This window comes from Pongo abelii, chromosome 12 (genome assembly GCF_028885655.2).
Source record: "Pongo abelii isolate AG06213 chromosome 12, NHGRI_mPonAbe1-v2.0_pri, whole genome shotgun sequence".
Taxonomy (NCBI): domain Eukaryota; kingdom Metazoa; phylum Chordata; class Mammalia; order Primates; family Hominidae; genus Pongo; species Pongo abelii.
Window position 1 is genome coordinate 87,135,106 of NC_071997.2, and position 24,559 is coordinate 87,159,664.

At 36.1% G+C, this 24,559-nt stretch overlaps 1 protein-coding gene across 1 annotated transcript in view; it reads left to right on the forward strand.

The window, feature by feature from the left end:
• Positions 1–24,559, forward strand: part of SRBD1 (S1 RNA binding domain 1) — a 231,114-nt gene that overhangs the window by 195,284 nt on the left and 11,271 nt on the right. The window contains 3 exon segments of the mRNA NM_001133776.1: positions 5,673–5,779; positions 7,026–7,202; positions 11,216–11,395. Of these exon segments, the coding sequence (NP_001127248.1) occupies positions 5,673–5,779; positions 7,026–7,202; positions 11,216–11,395 (464 nt within the window).

Here is a 24,559-nt window from a genome sequence, read left to right on the forward strand (position 1 = left end):
AGTTGGAAATGCAGAATCACCTGTCTTCTGCATTGATCTCGCTGGAAGCTGCAGACTGGAGTTGTTCCTATTCGGCCATCTTGCCAGCCACCCCCTACTGTGTGTTTTTTAATGGCATCAGAATAGTTCATTGTGGGGCTGTTCCATAATTTATTTGTACAAGTCACCTCTATGTGGATATTTAGATTGTACACATATACACACCCCTTTGCTCAAGTGTCTTGCTATTTCCTTAGAAAAAATCTTATATATGAAGATAGTGCATAAAGTCATATGTACATTTTTTAGAATTGTTGTGAGGATTCAGTTACGTGCTATTATAAAGCTTTACAACAATGCCTGACAGTAAAATCTCAAGGGGTTTTGATAGTATGGTGATTGTTTTCATTGTCAGTCTTGCTGCTTGACTTTGAGCCCCTAAATAAAGTGACTGCTTCATTTAGAAAAACATCAGAGACCCTTACTCAAAGTGGCCTGAACAATAAGGAAATTTCTGCTTCTTGATTAAATGATAAAGAAATTTTATTACAGGATGCTCAGGGGGACTGAGTACAGAACTAGTTAATACAGAAGCTCAAGAGTATCAATGAAGAACCAGTCTTTCAATGTATGTTACCTGCCATTCTCGCTAAGTTAGCTTTTCTTCAAGCTAGTCCCATCACATGATACGGTGCTTACTGAGAGTCATACTTGAATCAAAAGAAGAAAAGGCTAGTTCTCTCTCACTCTATTTAAGGGCAGTGAAGTCTTTTTCTGAAGTACCTAGCAGATTTACCCTCACATTTCATTTGCCATTATAGAATAAATAGAATGGGACCACCATGAATAGCTTAGACCATTGTTTTTCATACCTTTTGATTTTGACACACTAGGAAATAAGTTTTACTTCGTCATGACAAGGACACTTATCACACATCACTTCTGTTTGGGTATGTGTATGTCTCTCTTATACAATTAAATGTAATTCAAAATAAGTTTCTCAAAATAATGCTTACCTTTACTACTGATTGTAAGTTAAATGCTATTTTACTTATGTTTAAATAGGTTTTTGATACCTAAATACAAAAATTTAGAACAGATTTAACTTTATGTATAGATATGGGCTGTTCATGAATTTTTTTCAGTCTGGAATACATGAGGACAATGCTATGAGCATATATAGTACATGGTTGAGCCGTTTTTTTCAAATTTTGAGTCAAGATTAAAAATACCTTTTTACACAAACAGGTCATTGTGAGTAGTAAAACAATCTTAATAATAATTTATTCAGATGAGATTCATCAATGAGTTCTGTACTTAGTGGGAGGGGATTACACAAGTGTATCAATACCAGGATTTGAGGATCATTGGGAACCGTCTTGGAAGCTGCCTAGCACAAAGTATGAGGCAACTAAATGCAGTATGTCATCCTGGGTTGAATTATGGATTGGGAAGAAAATGCTGTAAAGAAAAATTGAGAAAATTGATGATTTGAGCATGGGTTGAATGTTAGGTGATATTATTACATCAGTATGTTTTCTAATTTTAATAATTGTATTATGGGTATGTAAGTCAATGTTTTTGTTATTTGGAACTATACGCTGAAGTATTTATGTGAAGGGTAATAAAGTTTTCATACTATTCTTGCATGCCTTTTCTAAATTTGAAATTATTTCAAAGTTAAAATTTTAAAATGTCAAGAGAGATTGTTTTAAAATGAAAACAATGTGAGTCTGGTTCTTAAGTTCATACATACTGAATACATTATATGTATGTTGTGTATGTTTTAATAGGCTGTTGGAATGTTGGATTAGTATTTTGTTGAGGATTTTTGAACTGATATTCATAGGAAATATTAGTTTGTAGGTTTCTTTCTTCTTGAGGTATCTTTGGCTTTGGTATCAGGGTAATGCTGGCCTCATAGAATAGGTAAGAAGTATTGGCTCGTCTTCTATTTTTTTAAAGAGTTTGAGAAGGATTGGTGTTCTTGAAATGTTTGGTAGAATTCACCAATGAAACTATATGGTTCTGAACTTTTTTTTGTTGGGAGAGTTTTGATTACTTATTGACTGTACTTATAGGTTTGTTCAGATTTTATATTTCTTCTTGAGTCAGTTTTGGCAATTTTGGTGTTCTTAGTAATTTGTCCATTTTTTATTCTCTTACCATGTATCTGGTTTAATGTATATGGAACAATAATGCATTTTTGCATTGTGTAAACATATCTGATTTAATTTTATGTGAAGTTACATTTAAACCATATAAAATAAATCCTCCATTAAACTGCCTTGCCTTGCATATCTAACCTAAAATGCACTTATCATTTGAGCATTCCATTTGCTTCACATTCACATCAATATTTGGTATTTTCCATTGTTTTCATTTTAGCCCTGTGGTAGGGGTGTTCCAAGTGATTTTGTTTTTTAAGTTTGAAGTTTTATTTTAACACTGTCATCTACAAGAATATCATTACCAACAATACATCTGGGGTCCGTCATTTTTATTGTTTTGCACATTTATAAAACCATGTTTTAAGTCAAGCTTATTTTAAAGTCTTATGGTTATTATTTTCTATATAAAACGTGGCTCAAGTCAAGTCAAAGATTACTGATTGGAGTCAACATTTTCTCTCAATTTTGTCACTATCAACACTTCCAAATCTGGTAGTTGGGCTTGCCTCTGTAGGTTTTACTTCACTATCTTTTTTTCTTCTGAGTATAGAGTGATTCATTTTAAGGACTGCTTATATTAAATCAGTTAAAATATTACAGTTGCTGAGAATTTGAAAAATTTTATACTCAATAACATTCTTTCTGAAAAATACACTGAAAGTTTGTAACTAAACTTGGTTGAAAGAATCAGCACTTTGCCAATAGATAAACGTCTCACATGCTTTGCTTATAACTCTGCAGTTACTCTTTAACCTTTTCATTATTGTCAGATTGACCATCCATGTCAGAAGATCAAATGAGATATCAGTGAACCGAATACCTATTCCTGACCAATTTATGTTGTATTCCTCTCACATGATAGTCTCAATTGGCTGCATTGTTCATTCTATTGTTCATTCGATGTTAAGGGTATAGGCAATATGCTCTATGTGGTTTATTCTATTCCTTTATTTTTTTATGCCGGTGGCAAGTCACTGATTTAATTTTATGATCCACTAATTGATCATAACCCTCAGTTTGAAAAACATGGGTTTTAACCAGTCACCATTGTCTGTGGGAGGTGGGACCAGCTTTTCCAAAGCATATGGCCTTGCAGAAATGGGATAAATGCTAGACACATGGTCAGGCTTCTCTTTGAAAGGAGGAGAAGGGGTTGACAACTAGAGGTTGGGATAGGCAACCAAAATAATCTGCTGCAGAGACTGTAGCTTACTTATTTAGCTGTCCTGAGCATCTGATGTGCTAGGAAGTACTGTATCAACTTGTTTCCCTTATTCTAATGGCTCTCAACGGTTATTCTTCCCTTTTCCGGTTTGTTTGTAGTTTTGTGTTCCTCAGATATTTTTTCTTGTTGCTATCATTGTGCTTGCCTTTACATTGTCATACTATCTCCTACCCTCCCATTTTAAAAAGTTCCCTTTTCATTTTGCTGCTTTTCATCTGCTTAGACAAAAGACTAGCTTCTTAAAAGCTGTGGCTCAAGAGTAACCAAGTTCTCGGTAAGATCTAAGGTTTTACTTTATGATCTTTTTCATGGTGATATTTGCTTATTAGATTTTTTAAATGACATCCAAAATTTTTAGCTGCAGCCTGGCTAGTTACCAGTAAGTTATCTCTGAAATACAGAAGTGCTCCTGTACCCTTCAGTCTTCCAGAACAAAAGCTTCTGCTGTTATTAAATGGTAATAATGTAATGACAATACTTGAGGACTCTACTAGATTATATTCCTTGTTTTCCTTGATGTTGGTTGGGTAAAGAGAAGTCTCCTGTCCCACAGATCATTAATTTTAGAATTATGAGTAACATCAAATGTATTCATTGTTGTAACCTAGCTTCAGTTAGTCAACAAATACTTTAAAATATTGCATTTCATCAATTGTAAGATGCTCATTTTCTGACTTTTTTTTTTTTTTTGAGACGGAGTCTCGCACTGTCGCCCAGGCTGGAGTGCAGTGGCACGACCTACGCTCACTGCAAGCTCTGCCTCCCGGGTTCACGCCATTCTCCTGCCTCAGCCTCCGGAGTAGCTGGGACTACAGGCGCCCGCCACGGCGCACGGCTAATTTTTTGTATTTTTAGTAGAGATGGGGTTTCACCGTGTTAGCCAGGATGGTGTCGATCTCCTGACCTCGTGATCCGCCCGCCTCGGCCTCCCAAAGTGCTGGGATTACAGGCGTGAGCCACCGCACCCGGCCATTTTCTGACATTTTAATACCTCTGAAATCAGAATGCAGCTTACATTTAATGGTGTCCTACAGTTGCTGTTGTCCCTGTGGTAAATCATGGTGTAGTTTCCACATGAACTTGGTTGCTAATCCTAGAGACATGACTGAACTGCACACCTTTCACTGTTTTAGTTAACAAACCATTGAATAATAAACCATTTAAGGACCTTTCAGAAAAGAATAGGAGTTTTGTCGCTGTCCAAAATGTCTTCTGTTAAGATTCCGATAGTGCTACCACCAACATGGCACACGTATGCACATGTAACAAACCTGCACGTTGTGCACATGTACCCTAGAACTTAAAGGAGAATAAGAAGAAGAAGAAAATAAAATAAAAAGATTAAGATAGTGCTACTATCATCAAAACTTGTAAGAATGAGCATCTGAAGCTTGAAAGAAAGTCCCGGAGACAACAGAGGATTGCTCTTTTAAGAAATGCTACGTTATCAAGGATCATGATAGTATAAAAAACAATACTGCATGGAAAACCTTGACACCTATGATTTTGAATATAAAAGTGATCAGAAGAGTTGAATACTGAATGTGAAGAAATTTTAGGAATAGCTTAGCCAGTTTAGATTGCTTATATTTTTCTTATTTGTACATGATATACAGTTCTTACAGTTTCTAAATAAGCCTAAAGAGCTCTTTCAATATTTAAAAAATAAATAAAAAATTTAAGCAAAAAGAAAGCACGTGTCATGGTTTAATTGACTATTTTCTTCCTTAGTGTTATATAAAATGGTGCTTCATATAAACAGTACTGTCTTCAATTTGATGAAAGAGTTTGATTTACTGTCTTACTATTATTTTACTGCTTCCTATTATAACATGTTTTCTTCTCCATAACACTATAAAGCCGTGCATGAATGATAGAGACCAAGTCTCATTGTGATCTAGCAGCCACAGTATTATCCGGGAACTTGTTAGAATGCAAATTCTTAGACCCCATCCTAGACCTACTGAATCAGGAATCTGGATGTGGGTGTGTTACCAAGCCATACAGGTGATTTTAATGCAAGCTTAAGTTTGAGAACCACTGCTCTGGGCACAATTTCAGGCAAGGGAAAAATACTGGTACTGTTATATTCAAATTAGATATATATGCATAGCTTAAAGAGTAAGAAGCCGCAGATGCCTTGACTTCAGCTTAATTCTGCTAACAGTGTGTTTAAGAGGAATGAAGAAATTTACCATGGTGTGTGTTAGCTAACTACCAGTAATATAGGCAGAGTAATGGAATAGTCCAAGAACTACATCTCCTTCACTTTTGATATTTGATCTTTGTCTTTTCAGCATGACGTATCCCAGACTTTACTCAAGGCAACACTGGACAGTGTTGTAGAAGAATGTGTCAGCTTTGTGGGAGTGGATATTAACATCTGTTCAGAAGTTTTGTTAAGGTGAGATAAATATGTGGCTGAAGATCACAGAATCTTGAGTTTAACTGGCTATCCAGTCCAAACTCGGCTAGAAGAAGGGAACACATGTATAAAGTTGTCAAGTATAGAACATCTATGGGTTTATACATTGCTTTAAGTAATCAGAGGGGAAGACATCATTTAAGAAAAGAATTATAACAATTCACATTATCATTTTTAATATTGCAGGTCTAAAGTGAAGAGCATATGGTAACCATTGAGTGCATTAGTGTTGCTAATAGAATTTAAATAAGGTTAACATGGAAAAGAGCTGTTTCCCACCACATGAGAGTAGAGATTTTTCACTAGTTAAGCCTCTTGCATGCATCTGTCAAACCTGGCAGTAACCAAAAGATAAATTCTGAGGGTTCAAGGTATGGTTACCATATTTTTACCCTGATTCCACAAGAAACCTGTCAAAATTGTTATCATACTATAATCACATGCTATATAATCTTCTTTTCCCCTGTGGTTTTAGAAGAGCTGCTTTTTTGTTCACAGTTTTGCATTTATTACACAAGTCTGCTAATGCAGCATGAAATTCCCTGATCTGGACCTTTTTCACTGAAACAGGTATAGCAGAAACTATCCCTTACATTTTAAGTTGTTGATTTTCTAACACATCTACAAACATTTCATGATTTCATATATGGAATTTCATAATAGAGTTGAGATTCTCTGAAATAATCTTTTAACACCAAGCAAACTACCTAATGATATAGCCTTTATATATAATTTATACTAACCATGACAATTATAGATAAGGGCCTTTCTGTAGTTCAGCTCTATATTACTGAGAACAGGCTAACACACAAAAAAGGTAGTACAACACAGTCGTAGCTATTATAACTTCTAACTCACTTTGTATGTATGCTGAAAAAAATAGGCAAAATTATTACTTTATCCAGAAACATAAGGAATGTGAATAGTATAGAAAAACTGAGGAACATTTTTTTTCTTGCATCAGTGTTAGCCTTCTTACCAGCATCTTTATGACAGCTATTGGTTTTGTCATTATTTTTGTATTCTGTTTTCCTTCTTTCCTCTTGCACAACTCTTTTTTTCTCCGTTGTTTTTTTTTGTTTTTTTTTTTAACTCCCTTTTGGATTAACTTAATTTAGACGTATGAGGATATGTCATTGCAGTCGTTTTTATGATCCAAATGTTTTATGTCATTGTCTTTTCAGATGAGATCTTTTTTTCAGTTTGCTTTTTTTTTTTTTTCTAGGCATATTGCAGGACTCAATGCCAACAGGGCCAAAAATATTATTGAATGGCGAGAGAAAAATGGACCCTTTATCAACCGAGAACAGCTGAAGAAAGTGAAAGGGCTGGGCCCAAAATCCTTCCAACAGTGTGCTGGCTTCATCAGAATCAACCAGGATTATATCCAAACATTTTGCAGGTGATTATAAGTATACACTTTGATTCTATTGTCAACCTCCTCTCTTGTTACTGTTAACTATCCTACCACTGATTAGTGTAAAATTCTAAGTGTCTGTTGTTCATGCCTTCATTCAGTAAGTGTTGAGTGACTGTCCTTTGGTAGGCATTGGGAATACAGCAGTGAGCAAGTCAGCAAATTCCGGATTCTCATGGAGTTATATTTTAACATGTGATACAGACGATAAGCAAACTAGTAAAATTAGTAGTTTCAGATGGCAAGAAGTGCTATAAAAATTAAAGCAGGGATATGTGACACTGTCTTAGGGGAGTAATACAACTACTTTAGATTCGTTATTTTTTGAAAACTTATTTGAGCAGAGTTTTGAATGAAATGCCATCCAAGGATCAGAAAGAGAGCATTCCAGGCAAAGTGAACACTAAGTGTGCACAGTCCTAAGGCAGGACCAACTTTGGTGTATTCAGGAAATGAGGCAAAGGCCCACACAATTAGGGCACAGCAAATGGGAAGGACTGGTACAAGATGAGGTGACAATGGTGACTTCAAAATGACCATTTATATTGACATAGCTGTTCCCTAAGCATAGATGTGTTTCCCCACTCCCTCCTCACTGAAAATGGACCAAAGCATTGATTATCAGTTGTGTGGATCAAGAGCTAAATTTCTTTATTTTCTAATCCTGAAAGCACAAAAGCTTGTTAGATGAACTTCTTAGCATGATATAATCATGAAAGAAGAACATTTACATATCTACTACTTTGGGACTACCTGGTTAATTCATATGGACTTTTTTCTTTTGACAAAATTATAATAGAGGTCATATGGAAGATAACTTTTATTCTGGAAAAGACTGATTAAGCCTCACTAGAATACATTATAAAGCTGTGGAAATTAAACAGTTCGCTTTTGATGTAGGAATAGCACAGAATAAGGTCTGAAATCCACCAAAACATAGTTAGAATTTAGTTTGTAGTAAAGGTGACATTTCAAATGGTAGGGTAAAATTGATTAATTATCTAACAAATGATATTATGACAACTGCCAGTAATTCAATATGTGTGAAGGAAGCTATAGTCCCATTTCTCACTCCTATACCCAGATAAATTACAGATTTATCATAGACTTAAATGTCAAAAAAAGTAAAACTGTAAAAGCACCAGAAGAAAACATGGGGAAATCTTGCAGAGCATTAGAGTGATGGAAATTCTTTCTAAATAGATCACGAAACCTAGAAGTCACAATTGAAAAAAATTGAAGATAAAATGATTCTGTTTTTGTTAGTTTATATGTTCTTTGAACACTTGGTTAGAAAACTCACAGCATAGGCCAGGAGTGGTCGTTCACCTGAGGTCAGGAGTTTGTGACCAGCCTGGCTAATGTGGTGAAACCCCGTCTCTACTTAAAATACAAAAATTAGCTGAGCATGATGGTGCTCACCTGTAATCCCAGCTACGCAGGAGGCTAAGAAAGGAGAATTGCTTGAACCCAGGAGGTGGAGGTTGCAGTGAGCCGAGATCATGCCACTGCACTCCAGCCTGGGCGACAGAGCAAGATCCTATCTATCTCAAAAACAAACAAACCAAAAAAACACCAAAAAACTCACAATATAAAAAAAGAACAAAAAGTAAAAGATGCCTCTCAAGTCTCACTTGAAAAAGTTTCTTATATGTTGCTTCCAGAAAGTAAATTTACAGTTATGTCACCTTGTATGTATATGTTTATTATTTTAAAAATGTATGCACAAGGGATCAGGCTCTGCAACTACTTGAAAGTTGCTTTATTTGTTTCAGTTTTCTGGATCTCTTTCCAAATTATTACATATAGATTTCTAATTTTTTATTCTTTATATTTTCTGCATAATATTTAATTGTATGGATGGGCTATAATTTAGTCTAATCAGTGTCTTATTGATGAACATTCAGCTTGTTTTAAAGCCTTGTACTTTTCCAGCTGATAATTAGGTACTTGAAGATTTGTGACTGTTACATCTCCTGAATAGTTCATAGGTTTATTCAGAATGGAATATTGCTACCACATTTAATGCTTTTTGCTTTGAAATTTATTTGCTAGCAATGTTACTGTATATGCCTGTTTTTTTTTTAATTTTTATACTTTCTGTGACATTTAATTTTTGATACGGCTCTTAGAAACACATAGCTAGATTTTGTGGTTTTACTCAATCTGTTATTAATACATTCATATTTGTTGTATTTATTTATATGTTTGGGCTTATTCTTCCTATGTATTTTGCCTCCATCATGCTTTCTGATTCTTCTTTTCCTTTTACGCTATTAGATTTGTCAGTTAATAAGTTTTCTGTTTCTCTCCTTGTTTTCCCATCTCATCTTTATCTCTCCTTAGTGATTTCAAAGTTGTACATCTTCTATTCTTATGATCATCCTTAAATTGGTTTTGGACTGACCTCTGGAGTTAATAGGTGTCTCTGGCCTCTTAGAGAAGACTAGAAACAGGATCCTTCCCAATATTTCTCTCTTCAACTCTCTCTACCTCCCATGATAAGACGATCTGGGATTTTAGTTTCAGACTCCTCCCCTCCCCTCCCCTCCCCTCCCCTCCCCTTCTCTCACTCTCTCTATATATTTTATACATATATAAAAATATTTTTATGTATATTTTTGTTTTTTAACCTATATATACATATACACACTATATGCGTGTGTATAAACGTGTGTATATACATATACACATACACACTATATATACACACTCCATATATATAAAATATATCTTTATAGATGTATATTTTTGTTTTTTAAATGTGTATATATACATACACACACTATGTGTGTGTGTATATACATACTATATACACACTATACATACTACATATATACTATATAGTGTATATGTATATATACACATAATGTATATATATTTACATCATTCATGAGCACTTATTTAATTTAATCAGTTTTTTCCACATTGTTTCTTGTAGTTCATATTATCATTTTTCTTTGATTTATTGGTTTTTGCTAGAATTAATCCTTAAGAAATTCTTTTAGAGCTTGGCATGGGTTATACTTAAGTCCTTACATACCTGCAAATGATTTCAATTTGCCCTCCTACTTGAATGCTAATTCGACTAGGTATGCAATTCTAAATTCAAAATCATTTTCTCTCAGAACCTTTAAGATATTGTTCCACTATGTTCTGACAAGTGATGTTTGCCAGTGAGAAATCTGATGCTAGTCTGATTCCAGATCCTTTTAATGTTTTAATTTTCTCTCTTGAAAGCCTTTTAGAATTTTAAAGATTATTTATATTGTAAAGTTTATCCATGATATGTCAAGTATGAGTCTTTTTTTTTTCTTTTCTTTTCTTTCCTTTTTTTTTTTTTTTTTTTTTTTGAGACAGTCTCTGCCTCTGTTGCCCAAACTGGAGTGCAGTGGCAGGATCTCAGCTCGCTGCAACCGCCGCCTCCCAGGTTTAAGCGATTCTCCTGCCTCAGCCTCCCAAGTAGCTGGGACTACAGGCAGGCATGCACCACCACACCCAGCTATTTTTTTTTTATTTTTAGTAGAGACAGGGTTTCATCATGTTGGCCAGGCTGGTCTGGAACTCCTGACCTCAGGTGATCTGCCTGCCTTGGCCTCCCAAAGTGTTGGGATTACAGGCGTGAGCCACTGCACTAAGCCAAGTATGAGTCTTTTTCTATTCATCCTGTTCTAACACTCAATAGATTCTTTTGAGAGCTTGTTTTTCTTAGCTCTGAGAAATATTATTATTTTGTTTCCCTACATTTTCCTCTTTTCTCTCTTAGAATGGCAATTATACAGACAACCAGTTAAGAATGTTTTTGGCTTTAAGTAACAGAAAGCCCTTTTCCCAGTGATTTAAACAGATAAGTGGTAGTTTCTATGAAGTGAAAGGTCAAAATCTGGTTGCTGTTTTTGCATATTTGTATGACAGAGAAGTAAGCACATTTTAATTTGAAGACTTTTCTGCCCAACCTTCCCCTTTTTGTAAATGTGGTTTTTTCTGGTTTTATATAGTCAGCAAACTGAAACTTCAGGCCAAATTCAAGGAGTTGCTGTGACATCTTCAGCAGATGTTGAGGTCACAAATGAGAAGCAGGGCAAAAAGAAGAGCAAAACTGTAGCGAATGTTTTACTGAAGCCAAATCCTTTGGACCAAACTTGTATTCATCCAGAATCATATGACATAGCAATGAGGTAAGTCTGAGGCCCATGTGGGAATTCTCCATATCCAGAGTGAGTTCTTTACAGCAAATGGCCTTTGTTTTGGCATAATGGAAACTGAAAAATATGACCGTGTTTAATGTGACAACATTTTTCAGAAGTTCTGCATTGCTGAGTTATGTGGCACATTATTTTATTTCAGTGAGGAATGAAACCATTATTCCTGGAGCATTGTCAAGCTAATAAACCCTGATACTAATGGTGAAGTGTGTGTAATGGAAATTGCATGGCACTCCCCTCTGTTTGTTTTGGAAATTAACAAGACACAATTGACTAGCACCTGGCATAAAACTTGTGCTTTTCTAAAGATAAAACCCTTTTGAAAGTAAACAGCCAACTCAGCTTTCTTAAGTAATATTATCTTTATTGGTTATTAAAATCTTAAAATCTAAGAAATGATGTACTTTTAGTGAGTATACATTAACAGAATGACACGGGGGATGTTTTTGAGTAAAAGGGAAGTTTAAGGCATGAAAAGAAAAAACTTTTTAATAGCATTTTAATTAGCTTTAAATTTTTTTAATTAGTTCAAAAACAGTGACTTGCTACATAATGACATTTTTTAAAGATTCTTACTGAATTATATGACAGTATAATAAATATAGAGAATATTTTAACTTTTATTGAATCTAAAATGAGATTTTTGTTTTAAAATCACTTATATTTGATTATTTTAGTAAATGTCATTAATTTGCTTTCTTTTAAAAATATTTAAAAAGACTATAGTATATTATAGAAAACTTAGAAAAAAGAAGTAAAAAATAATATTCTGTCAACATCCAACTAGTTCCTGGTTTCCCCCAACAGTTTTATGATGAAAAAATTTAGCCATACAGAAAAATTGGAAAAAAATTTTTTACAGTGAATTCTTATATAGCCACACCTAGATTTTATCATTAACATTTTATTGTTTTTCCACATATCCATCTACTTATCCATCCATCTTATTTTTTTTTGTCTTGTTTTGTTTTGTTTTTGAGACAAGGTCTCTCTGTCACCCGGACTGGAGTGCAGTGGTGTGATCTCGGCAACCTCTGCCTCCTGGGTTCAAGTGATTCTTGCGCATCAACCTCCTAAGTAGCTGGGGTTACAGGTGTGCGGCACCACGGTTTGGCTAATTTTTTGTATTTTTAGTAGAGATGGAGTTTCGCTATGTTGTCCAGGCTGGTTTCAAACTCCCGGACTCAAGTGATCCACCCACCTTGGCCTCCCAAAGAGCTGGGATTACAGGTGTGAGCCACTGCACCTGGCCCATCTTATGTTTTTGATGCATTCCAAAGAAGGTTGCAGACATTGGTACACTTTGCACTAAATACTTGAGCATTCATGTAATTAACTACAATTTGATAATTCTTTACAATTTTTTTCTTTTGAGGTCACATTTACATAACAATTAAATTTTAAGTTTATATTAGCTGAATTTTGACAAATACCTACTTCTGTGTAACCAAACTACTGTTGAGATCAGGAACATTTCTATTATCTGAAAACGTTCCCTTATACCTCTTCCAATCAGTTACTGCCCCAACCTCCCAGAAGTAACTACTTGTTTTGATTTTTTTCTACCAAAGATTAGTTTTCTCCCTCTACCGTACAATTGTACTCATCTGTGTGAGGCTTCTTTCAGCATCATATTTAGAGATTTATCCATGTTGTAACAAGTACCAGTAGCTTCTTTTTTATTGCTCAGTAATATTCCATTTTGTGAATATGCCACAGCTTATCTATTTTCCTGTTAATGAAATCTAAGAGATACAGGAAATACCAAACTTTTTTTATACTGTCTACTCTCAGTACAACATAGAACACTTTCGTAGCCTCTGGTCACCAAAATATGTAGGGATTTCTCCCCTCCAACCAGTCAGTTCTGCAGTAGATTATCCAGCAGACATCACCTGGGTGTCCTCTAATTTAGTTAATTTCTGACACTATCTACCTGGAGATAGTGTCCGATCCCACAGGTTGAGGGCTCAGTACTACAAGATTGCTCCCAACTTGAGAGGCCTGGTTGTGACCTATAACTTCAGGATTCCTATGACCCTGGAGTTCAATTAATTTGCCAGTTTACAGAACTCAGGGAAACATCTACTTAATGTTCATCCACTTATTATAAAGGATATTACAAAAGATACAGATGAACACCCAGATGAAGAAGATGTATAGGGAAAGGTATAGGAGGAAGGTATATGGGAGAAAGGATATGAAACTTCTACGTGGGCATACTACCCTCTAGGAACCTCCAGGTGTTGAGCTATCTAGAAGCTCATTGGAATCCAGGCCTTTTGGGTTTTTAGTAGGGTTCATTACGTAGGTATGATTGGATCATTGGCCATTAGTGATCAACTCAACCTTCAGCCCTTCTCCCCTCCTGGAGGTTGGGGGTCTGGAGCTGAAAGTGACAACTCCTCTAGTCACTTGTTTGGTTTTTCTGGTGACCATCCCCTATCCTGAAGCTATCTAGGGGACCCCAGCTACCAGTCGTGTCATACAAAAGACACTCTTATCTATCACTCTGGAGATTCCAAAGGTTTTAGGAGCTTTTTGCAGGGAAACAGGAGGAAAGCCAGATATGTATTTCCCAATATCACATGAACCTTGCTTATTTCCAGTTTTTGGCCATTCTGAGTAAAACTGCTGTGAATATTCTTGCACAGTTTTTTTGTTGCCTTTGACCTTTGTTTTCATTTATCTTAGAAAAATACGTAGGAGAGGAATTAATAAGTCATGAGGTAGATGAAAGTTCAGTTTTCTTAGAACTCCTCTGGTCGTACCATTTCACATTTTACACTTTCACCGTGAGAATTCTGGTTACCTTTCATTTTTGTCATATGACGTTAGGTGGTGATGGTTGTTTTTAGCCATTCTAATGTGTGTGGAAAGATCTATCTGGTTTTAATTTGCATTTCCCTGGCAACACTGAACACTTTCTAATGTGCTTAATAGCCATTTTTATATCTTCTTTGTGAAATATTTGTTCATATTATTTGGCCATTTTCTAATTGAATTATTTGCCCTTTTATTATTGAGTTTTGGGGGTTTTAATATATTCTGCATATATAAAAATGTAATTTGTCAAATATATGATTCATGAATATTTTTCCCAGTTTGTGGTTTACCTCTATTTTTTTAGAGACAAAAAAATGTCATATTGCTGTCTTAATAATATTTATCAAGTGTTTTGGTCCATGAACTTATTATGTCAGCATTTATTTAGGTCTTCTTTTATTTCTCTAAGCAATGTCTTGTAGTTTTCGGTGTACAGGTTTTACATGTGTTTTATTAAATGTGTTATATGTTTTTCAACACTATTGTAAATGGAGTTTTTAAAATTTGCTGCTACTTGTTTGTTGCTAATATATAAAAATACGAGTTTTGTATAATAACCTTATATCCTGCAGACTTGTTAAATTAACTTACTAGTTCTACTAGGTATTTGTACATTCCTTAAGTTCTCCTATATAAGTAGTTATGTCATCAGTAACTATATTAAACTTTACTTCCTCCATTTTAATCTTCATGCTTCTTTTTTTTCTTTTCTTTATTCTTTTTTTTTTTTTTTTTTTTTTTGCCTATTGCAATGGACGGGACCTTCAGTACAGTGTTGAATAGGAATGGTGAGAGTAGATATCCTTGTCTTGTTCTCAACTTTGAGCCATGGTTCTGATTTTTTTAATATAAAAAAATATTGTGGTTCCATAATTGTATTTTTAGTGTTTGAAGAGAAGGTGCATATGTGCACAGGGATTCATAGACTTCTTGCAGTAATTCTGAGGTGTACATGGAGACTAAATTATCATTTTGTTCTGTGCAAATCACTATCTTTTTTTGGGGGGAGGGGGAGAATCAATCGGAGGGGATGTGGACAGGGTCTCACTTTGTCACCCAGGCAGGAGTGCAGTAGTGTGATCTTGGCTCAGTGCAGCCTCAACCTCCTGAGCTCAAGCAATCCTCCCACCTCAGCCCCAAGTAGCTGGGACTACAGGCATGTGCTGTGCCACCATGCCCGGCTAATTTTTGTATTTTTAGTAGAAACGGGGCTTCACCATGTTGTCCAGGCTGGTCTTGAACTCCTGCGCTCAGGCAGTCCTACTCGGCCTCCCAAAGTGCTGGGATTACAGGCGTGAGCCACTGCACCCGGCCAGTATCTGTTATAATGTATGTTTTTGTTTGTTTCCATAATCTAGTTATAATATGGTTTGGAAGTTTTTCAATTTTTGTTAATTTGCTTTCTATTGTAAACACATTTTTTTTTGTTTCTACATACCCCTCTCATTAAAAGCTAGATAATGTTTCATCAACTGATTGAACTGTAACTTATTTTAGTTATAGTAGTGCTAATAGTGGTTCGTTATGATGGATTCCTAGAAGTAGAATTACTCTACCAAAGGGCTTAAAAGTCTTTGTGGCTCTTGAAATACATCCCCAAGTAACACACTGATTTATAATGCCATCAGCAATGTTCAAACCTGAAAAATCTTGAATTTCTCCTGTAAACAGGACTTTTTTTTTCAACTTTGATGTGGTCCAGTTTCTGCATGTGAAATATAAATGCCCTGCTAGTGACTTCACCTTTCTGTCTGTTTCCTTTGGGACTAAGCTTGTCTCTCAGGAGGAGGGTATTTATGAACTGTTCAGTGGGAAATTTCTTCTGTTGCAGTCCAACTCCTGACCTTTAAAACCTAGAGATGATCGCTTTTCAGCCTTTTGGCTAAGATCAAGTGTAAAATCTAGAGATGAAATTAGCAATTTATCTTGCCATCCCCATTATCCAGTTTGGAACTGTGATAGCAATTTCTGTCTGTCAAGTACGCTTAGTTTAAACATCACTCAGCATAGGTAGTTCATACTCTATATGTTCTCACACAAGTGTCTTCCCAGGGAAGAAAAAGGCCCATTTAAGATGTGATTAGGTCATCATTGGTTTGATTTCAGTTCTATTAAAAGAATTTTTGTTGCAGTACATTTCATGTTTTAGTTGTATCAGAAAACTACTGGAAATTAAATGGCTTTAATGTCACCCTTCCATAATATCACCCACATAAATACATCAAAATGTAACATGATTATGTCTTTCTTTTCGTGTTTATGATAGTCTGTCTCATATTTGTTTTTAGGAAAATCGAGATTATATTTTATAGCCTGAGTTATTTAGTGGTTTAAAGAAAGTCAACTTTTTTGTTCATATTTATTATTTATATAATTTTTTAAAGGCCTTATTTATGTATGAGTTCTTTGAATATTAAAGCCCTTTGTTATATGGACTGGCATTTTTTTCTACTTGTTTACCTTTTATATCTGCTTATAATGTTATGTTTTTGAAGTATGAATGTTTAATTGTTATGAACTAAAACTTTTTTTGGTTTTTATGCAAGTTGTGTCTTAAGATCCCTCATCTCTAAGATGAGTTCTGTGTTCCCCGTATTCTTTGTGTTCTTTACTTTAATAATTACTCTGAATTTTGTTGGTGATGACTTTATTCATCACTTAGAATGTACAGAACACTGGTAGGGGCTGAAGTATATAAAAATGAATAGAGGTGATTATGCTCTCAAGGAGCCTAATAATTCCTTGGGGAGGATAAAACTTACATTCACAGATATCACAATAGTGCTGAACAATTAGAAAGTACCCTTTGTGAAGCACAAAGATTGTTCCCAGGAAAAATAACTCATTTCCAGATAGGGGAATCTTGTAAAGTTTTATGCAGAAGGTTACATTTAGGCTAGGTTTTTAAAACTTTCATTCTGTAGAAAGAGGCATTTAGAAGATTGGAGACAGAAATATATAGCTCAGGCTAGCTTTGGAATAGTTAATGGTCCAGTATAAACAACCTTCATTGACTACTTCCTCATTACCAAGCATGTTAGAAGCATCATCATATTTAAACCTCACACAGCAACCCTGTGAGGTTGGTACTATTATTATTCCCACTTCTTCAGGTATACAGAGTCTTTGATAGGTAAGTAAATTGCCTAAGCTAACTTAGCTAGTAGAACCAAGATTTGAACTGGATCTATGTCACTTTAAAGCTTGAGCTCTTAACTAGGCTACAATGAAAAAGCTAGCTTGCGGCCAGATTTTAATGAAATCATAATGGTCTTTCCAATTAAAGGTATTTGTACCCTAAAGACTCTATGTATTATTCTGCACAGAAAAGTAACAGGGCTTGTGTTACATGTGCTTCTTAAGAAAAAAAAAAAAAAAAAGAGTATCTGGAATACGCTGTCTTTGAGTGTTACTCTATCATCACGTGGCTGAAATTTGACACTGCCTTTTCTCTCAAGGAAACATTACCCCGTCCAATAAATGAAACTTTGCCGATTTATTTTATTAAGGGGTATGTAGGAAATGGATTCTTCTCTAGAGTATGTAGAATTTTATGCTGTTCTGCTGCAGATATGCTATTTCCTGAAGAATATTCCACTAAAAATAATTCGCTTCCATCATGTTTTTTATATGAGGCATGTGTTTGCCGTCTTATTTTAGGAGAGGAGTATGGTACAGAGCAGGAGTAGCATGTTCATCCTAGAGCCAGAGCAGGGGTTTTCAGCAAAAGGATGGAGGTAGAATGTCAATTAAATATGGCAAGAGAACCTATGTTATAGAAGATATAAGGGGAACATGGGATTTAGAGTATTGCTCTACACTGTTGCCACAGATAGATTTTCCCTCAATAGTTCTTTGAAGCCGTTCTATTCTAAATTCCTTTTACTTGTTTCATTGTCTTCTAACATTCACCTGGTGACGCTTCTTACCTCACTGAAAAAACTCAAAACTACCTTACAATCCTGTCTTCAGATTGTCTCTGTATTTTTACTCCTTCTGCCCCATCCTTCCCTACACTGCTCCTCCATGTCTTGATTCTCTTTCCTTCCCCACCCTGACTTCTGCCAGGTTGCTGCTGAGGACTCCTGACCTTGCCCATTGTATTGATTTCTGTGTCTTAATTGCCTCACCTCTAAATGTGAGGGGTGGGGGACTGGCAGCCAAATGAATAAGATTTTTTATAATAGCTTTATAAAGCTTTATAACTGTCTCATATCTTTAATGTCTTCACTTCTTCTCATCATTTTTGGTCAGAGATGTATTATTGCTGGGGTCTCCCTATTCCTCACTTCCGAAAAGCTAGAAGCTGTGGCCACCTTTTATCTTACTTTCCCTTAGACCTTCTAACTCATCACTCCTTCTTTTCATTGCTGACCCTCTCAGAACTATCTGCCTCTAATTCTTTCTGCCTGCTTTCTCCCAGTCCCTTACGATTGGCTTCTATCCTTACCCCTCTTCTGAAATTATTCTCTCAACTAATGACCAGTCACCTCTTTCCATTCTTAACTCTTTTACCCATTCTGCCACATTTGATACTATCAGCTTACTGACCTTCTACCATGACTTTTATGTTGTCTCTGGTTTCTCTTTCTCCTCTGGCCCTGTAGATGTATATATTCTTCAAGCTTTTGACCTTCATCATCTTTTCTACTTGTTCTACTTGCTCCCTTGGATGATTCTACTCATACACATGACCATCTTACCTGACTATATAATTCAAATCCTATGTCTTAACATCCCTAGTTCAGGCCTTTCTAAGCTCTAGCCCAACCTTTCCATTTGTCTGTGAGAGATTTTCTCATGAGTATCATAGCAATGGAAACTCTATGTATCTAAAATTGAAACTTGTACCACCCCCCTTTGTCCCTCCTTTTACAACTCCATCTTCTCTTATCATCAGTCCTTACTAGCCCCACACAAAAACAAGACAAACAAAAAAGGCTCAGTAATGAATGGTTAATGGCATGAATCTCTTTCCATTAACTTAGGCTAGAACTGACAGAACCTTTCATTTAAAAAAGTCTTTTGAGTGATTGCCATATTCCAAGTACTGTTATGCAATCTTGGAATACATTCAAAGATCCCTGCTCTCAAAGAGACACAGTATACAACCAGCATAATAAATAAATTATACAGTGTGATAAAATGTTGTGGGAAACAGGGAAAGAGCAGAGTAATGGAATAGGGATTGCCAAGATTGTGGGTAAGGGTTTGAAAATTTAAGTAGGGTAGTCATCATAGGCCTCATTGACTTGGTGACATTTAAGAAAAGTCTTGACGGAGGAAAGAGTTAGCTGTGCAGATATCTGGAGAAACAGTTCCAGGAAGAGGAGCCAGAGAGTGTGAAGGTTCGAATGTGGGAGCAGGCATGACATGTTCAAGGAATAACAAGGCAGCCAATGTGGCCAGAGCAGAGTGAGCAAGGGAGAGAAAAATAGGAGATTGAGTCAAAAGGGCACTGGGAGGCTACTATAGGGGCTTGACTGTAGTTCTGAAAGAGTGATATGATCTGATTTATATGTTAAAAGGATCCCCTTGTCTGCTGTTTTAAGTCCACTGTAAGGAGCAGTGGTAGAAGCAGGGAGACCAGTTAAACTAATTGCTGTAATCCAAGAGAAAGATGATGACTGAGACCCAGATGATACAGCAGAAGACATGGTGAGAAGTGTTCAGATTCTGGATATACTTTAAAAGTAGAGTCAATAGGATTTACTGAAAGATTGGATGAAGGATATGAAAATTAGTAACTGGTTACAAACGGCAAAAATAATATGAATACTAGAGACACTGTGGAGGATGAAGTGGAAACTCACTGTATTGGAGGGGAGTGGAAAAGGGAAAAGTTAAAGAACTAAACAGTGATCACTCCCATAGTGATCTCATCTGGTCCTATGGCTCCAAGGACTATTATAAGCACATGACTCCCAAATTTATATTCTTAGCCCAAACCACTCTTCCAAACTGTATCTGCCTACTTAAGATCTCAAACCTAACATGCTTAAATCTGAACCCCTCTCTCCCCAAAATCTTCAACTACAATCTTTTTCATCTCAGATTATTTCAGTTCATCCTTTCAGTTTCTCAGTTAGAGCCTTGAAATCATCTTTGATCTGACGAGATATCCTTAGCTGGAAATGAGATCTTTCTCCTTGAACAACATTTATGCTTCACTAAGGGCATTTACTAATTTCTTACCTCTGTTATGGTGTCTGTGAGTATAAGTTATATCCTTCCTACTTTGGGAGGCTCCTGGAGGGCATAAACCACCTCTATTCATTTTTATATTCTTCAGCCCCTGCCACAGTGCTCTGCACGTTCTAAATGATGCATAAAATCATCAACAAAATTCAGAGTAAATATTAAAATAAGAATACGAAGAATATGGGGAACACTGAACTTATCTTAGAGATCAGGAATCTTAAGACACATCTTGCATAAAAGCAAGAAAAATAATGTTAATTTTTTTCATTAAAAAGCTGCTTTTGATGTACCCCTTGGTTACTCCACCATACCCCACTTACTCATAATAGGCTCAGATGGTCAAAAAGGAGTATAACATAGTAGAATATCATAGTAAAGCCATGAGCTTCTTCAGTTGTCCTTGTCTCTGCAAAATAAATAATGCATCTGAAAGTTTGGCACCAGATTTGCTAAGCTAGTGACAATTAAATTTCAGGTTAGTTTATAATTATTGGCTGTAAGCTCCAATAGGACGTGGATCATAAGAGCCTGTTTTACCTCTCTATCCCTAGCACCTGACAAATACTGATATGGCAATGTTTGAAGAAAAAATAAATGATAGAAATTAATAATGAAAGATGACTACATAAAAGAACACTGAGGAAGGGAACTACTCAGGAACTGATAACTTCAGGAGAACAAAATGAAATGTTTAGGTTTACTTTAATTCATGTATTTTTTCTCACATAATCTAAACTGGCTGTGGTCAATGCGGTTGTATTGTTGACAAACAAAATTGTTGGTAGAACACATAGATCATCCTTTCCTAATGTTGCCTTTCCTACATATTGTGTAAGTACTTCTTCCAGAATCTCTTGTGGATTGAAAAAATTTCAAGACCTCCCCAACTGAATCCCATTTGCCTTCACAGAGCATTGTATCCAGGGCCAAGGCCCTCCTAGATTTTGCAGACTAAAAGTCTAGAGACCATGAAAGAGGATTTCTTACCATTTTCTGTCGTCATCCAGAAACTGTCATGTCTGTGTGTGTGAGTTCGTTGTGTTGTGTACCATAAACCATAAGTAAAATTGCTGCTATATTAGTAGAATGAGACCCAGAAACAGCCTATTTAGGGGTTATTCTCCCCACTACTACCCCCTCTGTTTTTGTCCTACCGTTTGGGTTGATGCAGAGAGCTAAGGCAGGTATCCGATTTCCTCTTTTTCTTGAATAAGGTGCCAGGAGTAGTGCTTGGTGCTGCAGATGATGCTGATTTGTATGTGCCACAGTGAGACCTGGCACTCTCCCAGAGAATCTGCTGCATTAAGAATTTGATTCACTCCAGATAGTTAAGCTTGAAAGTGGTTGTGCTCTTGATTTAACTTGAAAAATATCAGGAAATTTAATGTCAAGACTGTTACTTGGCACTCATTTTGATAAAGCATTAGCTAGTATTTGTTATTTCAATTTTTTCCCATTAGGGAGGAATTCTAATACTAGTTTCTATAAGTGGTTAACAGCCTGTGTAGCAGGAATATCACATGCAGTAGCATTGGAATGGACCAGGTAAATGTATATCAAGGAATGATTTGTATCAATACCTGTTTGTGATATTTGTACTATAGGATTTCCTTTGTTTCTGCTGATGTGCTTATTTGTGACCCTTACAAACAGTGTTGAAAAGTATCAGAGAGTAGACAGCCGTGAATGTAAAATTCAGGTCTGGGACAGGAATAATCACATAGCAGAATATTTATTTGGGGAGGGAAGAAACTTCTGTACAAAAGCCAAAAAATGTTTTTCTTTAATTTACTAAAAACTTGTGTCAGGTTTTTAGAACCAAAAGTAGATTAACCCAACAGATACACAAGGATTCCGTCATGAGATAAATGAATATAAAGGATCCTAACTGGTGCCCTGAGCTAAAAAGTAGTTGAGATTGGGGGAGGGCCCTTAAAGGTTCTGCCTAGCTCCCTGCCGTGGAGCTAAAATAAGTCAAGCCAGATAGTGAAGAATGGCCTCTACTGAAGACCCTTAATGAGTGGGCATATCTCAGTCTCTGTCTCTTTCCCATTCCTGTTCAAGGATTTAGCATCTCTGAACTGCTCCTTGAGAATTGCCTTCAGAGTCTTCATTGCCTTCCCTCCAACCCGAGCTTACTGCCCAGCAAAGAAGTCTTCTAACTAATAACTGACTGTAATGCAAAGAGTTTACATTGGTTTTATTTAAAAAACAAACAGTAACCGTTGACGCTTCACAGATTTGATATTCAGAGTTTTCACTATGAGCAACCAGAAGACCCATGACTCGTAATTTGCAATTTTTCTGACAGGTGAGTCATTAGCCTACTGAATATGTCTAACACACCTCCCCACATCTAAAATTCACCACAGCTTCGTCCTGCATTGGCATGCCAGCTAACTCCTGCAATGATAAAAACATGTTCCTTTGTGGGAAACTTGCCTGAAAAGAAATCCGACTGCAAATGCTGTATAATAAATGATGATTAGGTAAACAGACCTAAGAGATTATTTGCAAATTTGAAAAAGCCCAAATTTTTCTGAACTTGGACTTGCCTTTTAAGAATTGGCAGCAGGGCATAAAGACTCGTTCCTGGCTTTTGCTAAATGATAATGTAAGATGTGTGTCAATTAGTTATCCTACATTAATTTCTAATAGAGCTATGGCTAGACAATATTAGATTGCCTTATAAAAAGACATAGCATTATAAAAGAGAGGCCAAACCTAAATATAAAAATGTTAAGTGGACAGATTGCTAAAAGTGAATTTTGTTTTTAAAGATGCAGCAGTCTATGTTGCCCAGGCTGTACTCAAACTCCTGGGCTTAATGACCCTACTCCTCACCCTCCCTAGTGGCTGGGACTACATGTGTGTGCCACTGGGCCCAGTTTTGTGTGTTGTTGTTGTTGTTGTTAGTAGTTAAAACCTAAACATCTTACTATAGTTCCCAAGAGGTAACATTCGTATTTTCAAAAGTGCCCTTACAAATGAGAAAAGTGAAAAAAATTCACCCACTTGAGAATTAGATGATCAGGCTATGGATTGATTGTCATATCCAATGTCTTACACACTGTTCCAAAACACAGCCCACATGAGGTTTCTGGCAAAGCTGGTAGAGGAAACTAGGAAGATCAAGAACCTGAGACTTGATATAACTTTCCCCTAGCTCATTTCACTGGAGGCAGTGAAATGTCAGACTGCCTGGATTCAAATCATGGCTGTTTGAACTGGGAATGTTATTTAACCTCTCTATACCTCGGTTTTCTTGTCTGTTAAATGTGCGTAATAATAGTACCATATCTCATGGGGTTATATTAATTAATATATGTAGAATACTTAGCACCTGGACAGAGTAAGCTAGTGTTAATATGATTATTATTGCTGTTATTTTTGTTGTGATTGAGGAGGGGCTAAGCTAAGCCATAAAAGAAATGGGGGTAGTTGGAGGGAGTGGGGGAGAGTTACAATGGTTGGTCCCCAAGGAAAAAAGTTGTTTTTTCCTGTGATCTGGATGTAATTTGAGACATTTAACATTGTTAATGAATATTAATATTGGGTTTTGAGACTGGAGAAAATGCTGGTTTCTCTCCTGTGTTTCTTGAGTAACCTATTAGTACCCAATGAAGGAGGAGTGTGAGGGAGTTGCCGGCCAGTCAAAATTGTGCTTGCTTCAGCCTCTTCCATCTTCAAAATATTTGCCTGTCCTTCTTTTTTTCTTTTCATCAAGTTTAGACCACTCAGTCTGGAGCCTGAAACTCAGTAGGTTATTGATTTAGTTTCCCATTATCTTCCTCCTGCCCTTCCTGCTCCCAGCCTAACTATGGATTTTAATCTTAGCCTGTCTTTTGATTCTCAGTGTCACCATAAGCGAGTTACTTTGACCTCAGTTGCATACTCTTTAGATGGAATAACAATGTTTTTGCCCATTCAGAGGACAACTAGGGATTTATTGAAATGGCAGATGTTAAGCATTTTCAAATTTTTTGGTAGGAGGATTCCTTGACAGTATGGCATTTATAGTAAAAAGGCTGTTTCCCAAGGAAGAGTCCTCTACCTCTGATACATAGGCTTTATTCCCTAGTGGTACAAGGTCTGTTTAATTTCAGCTTT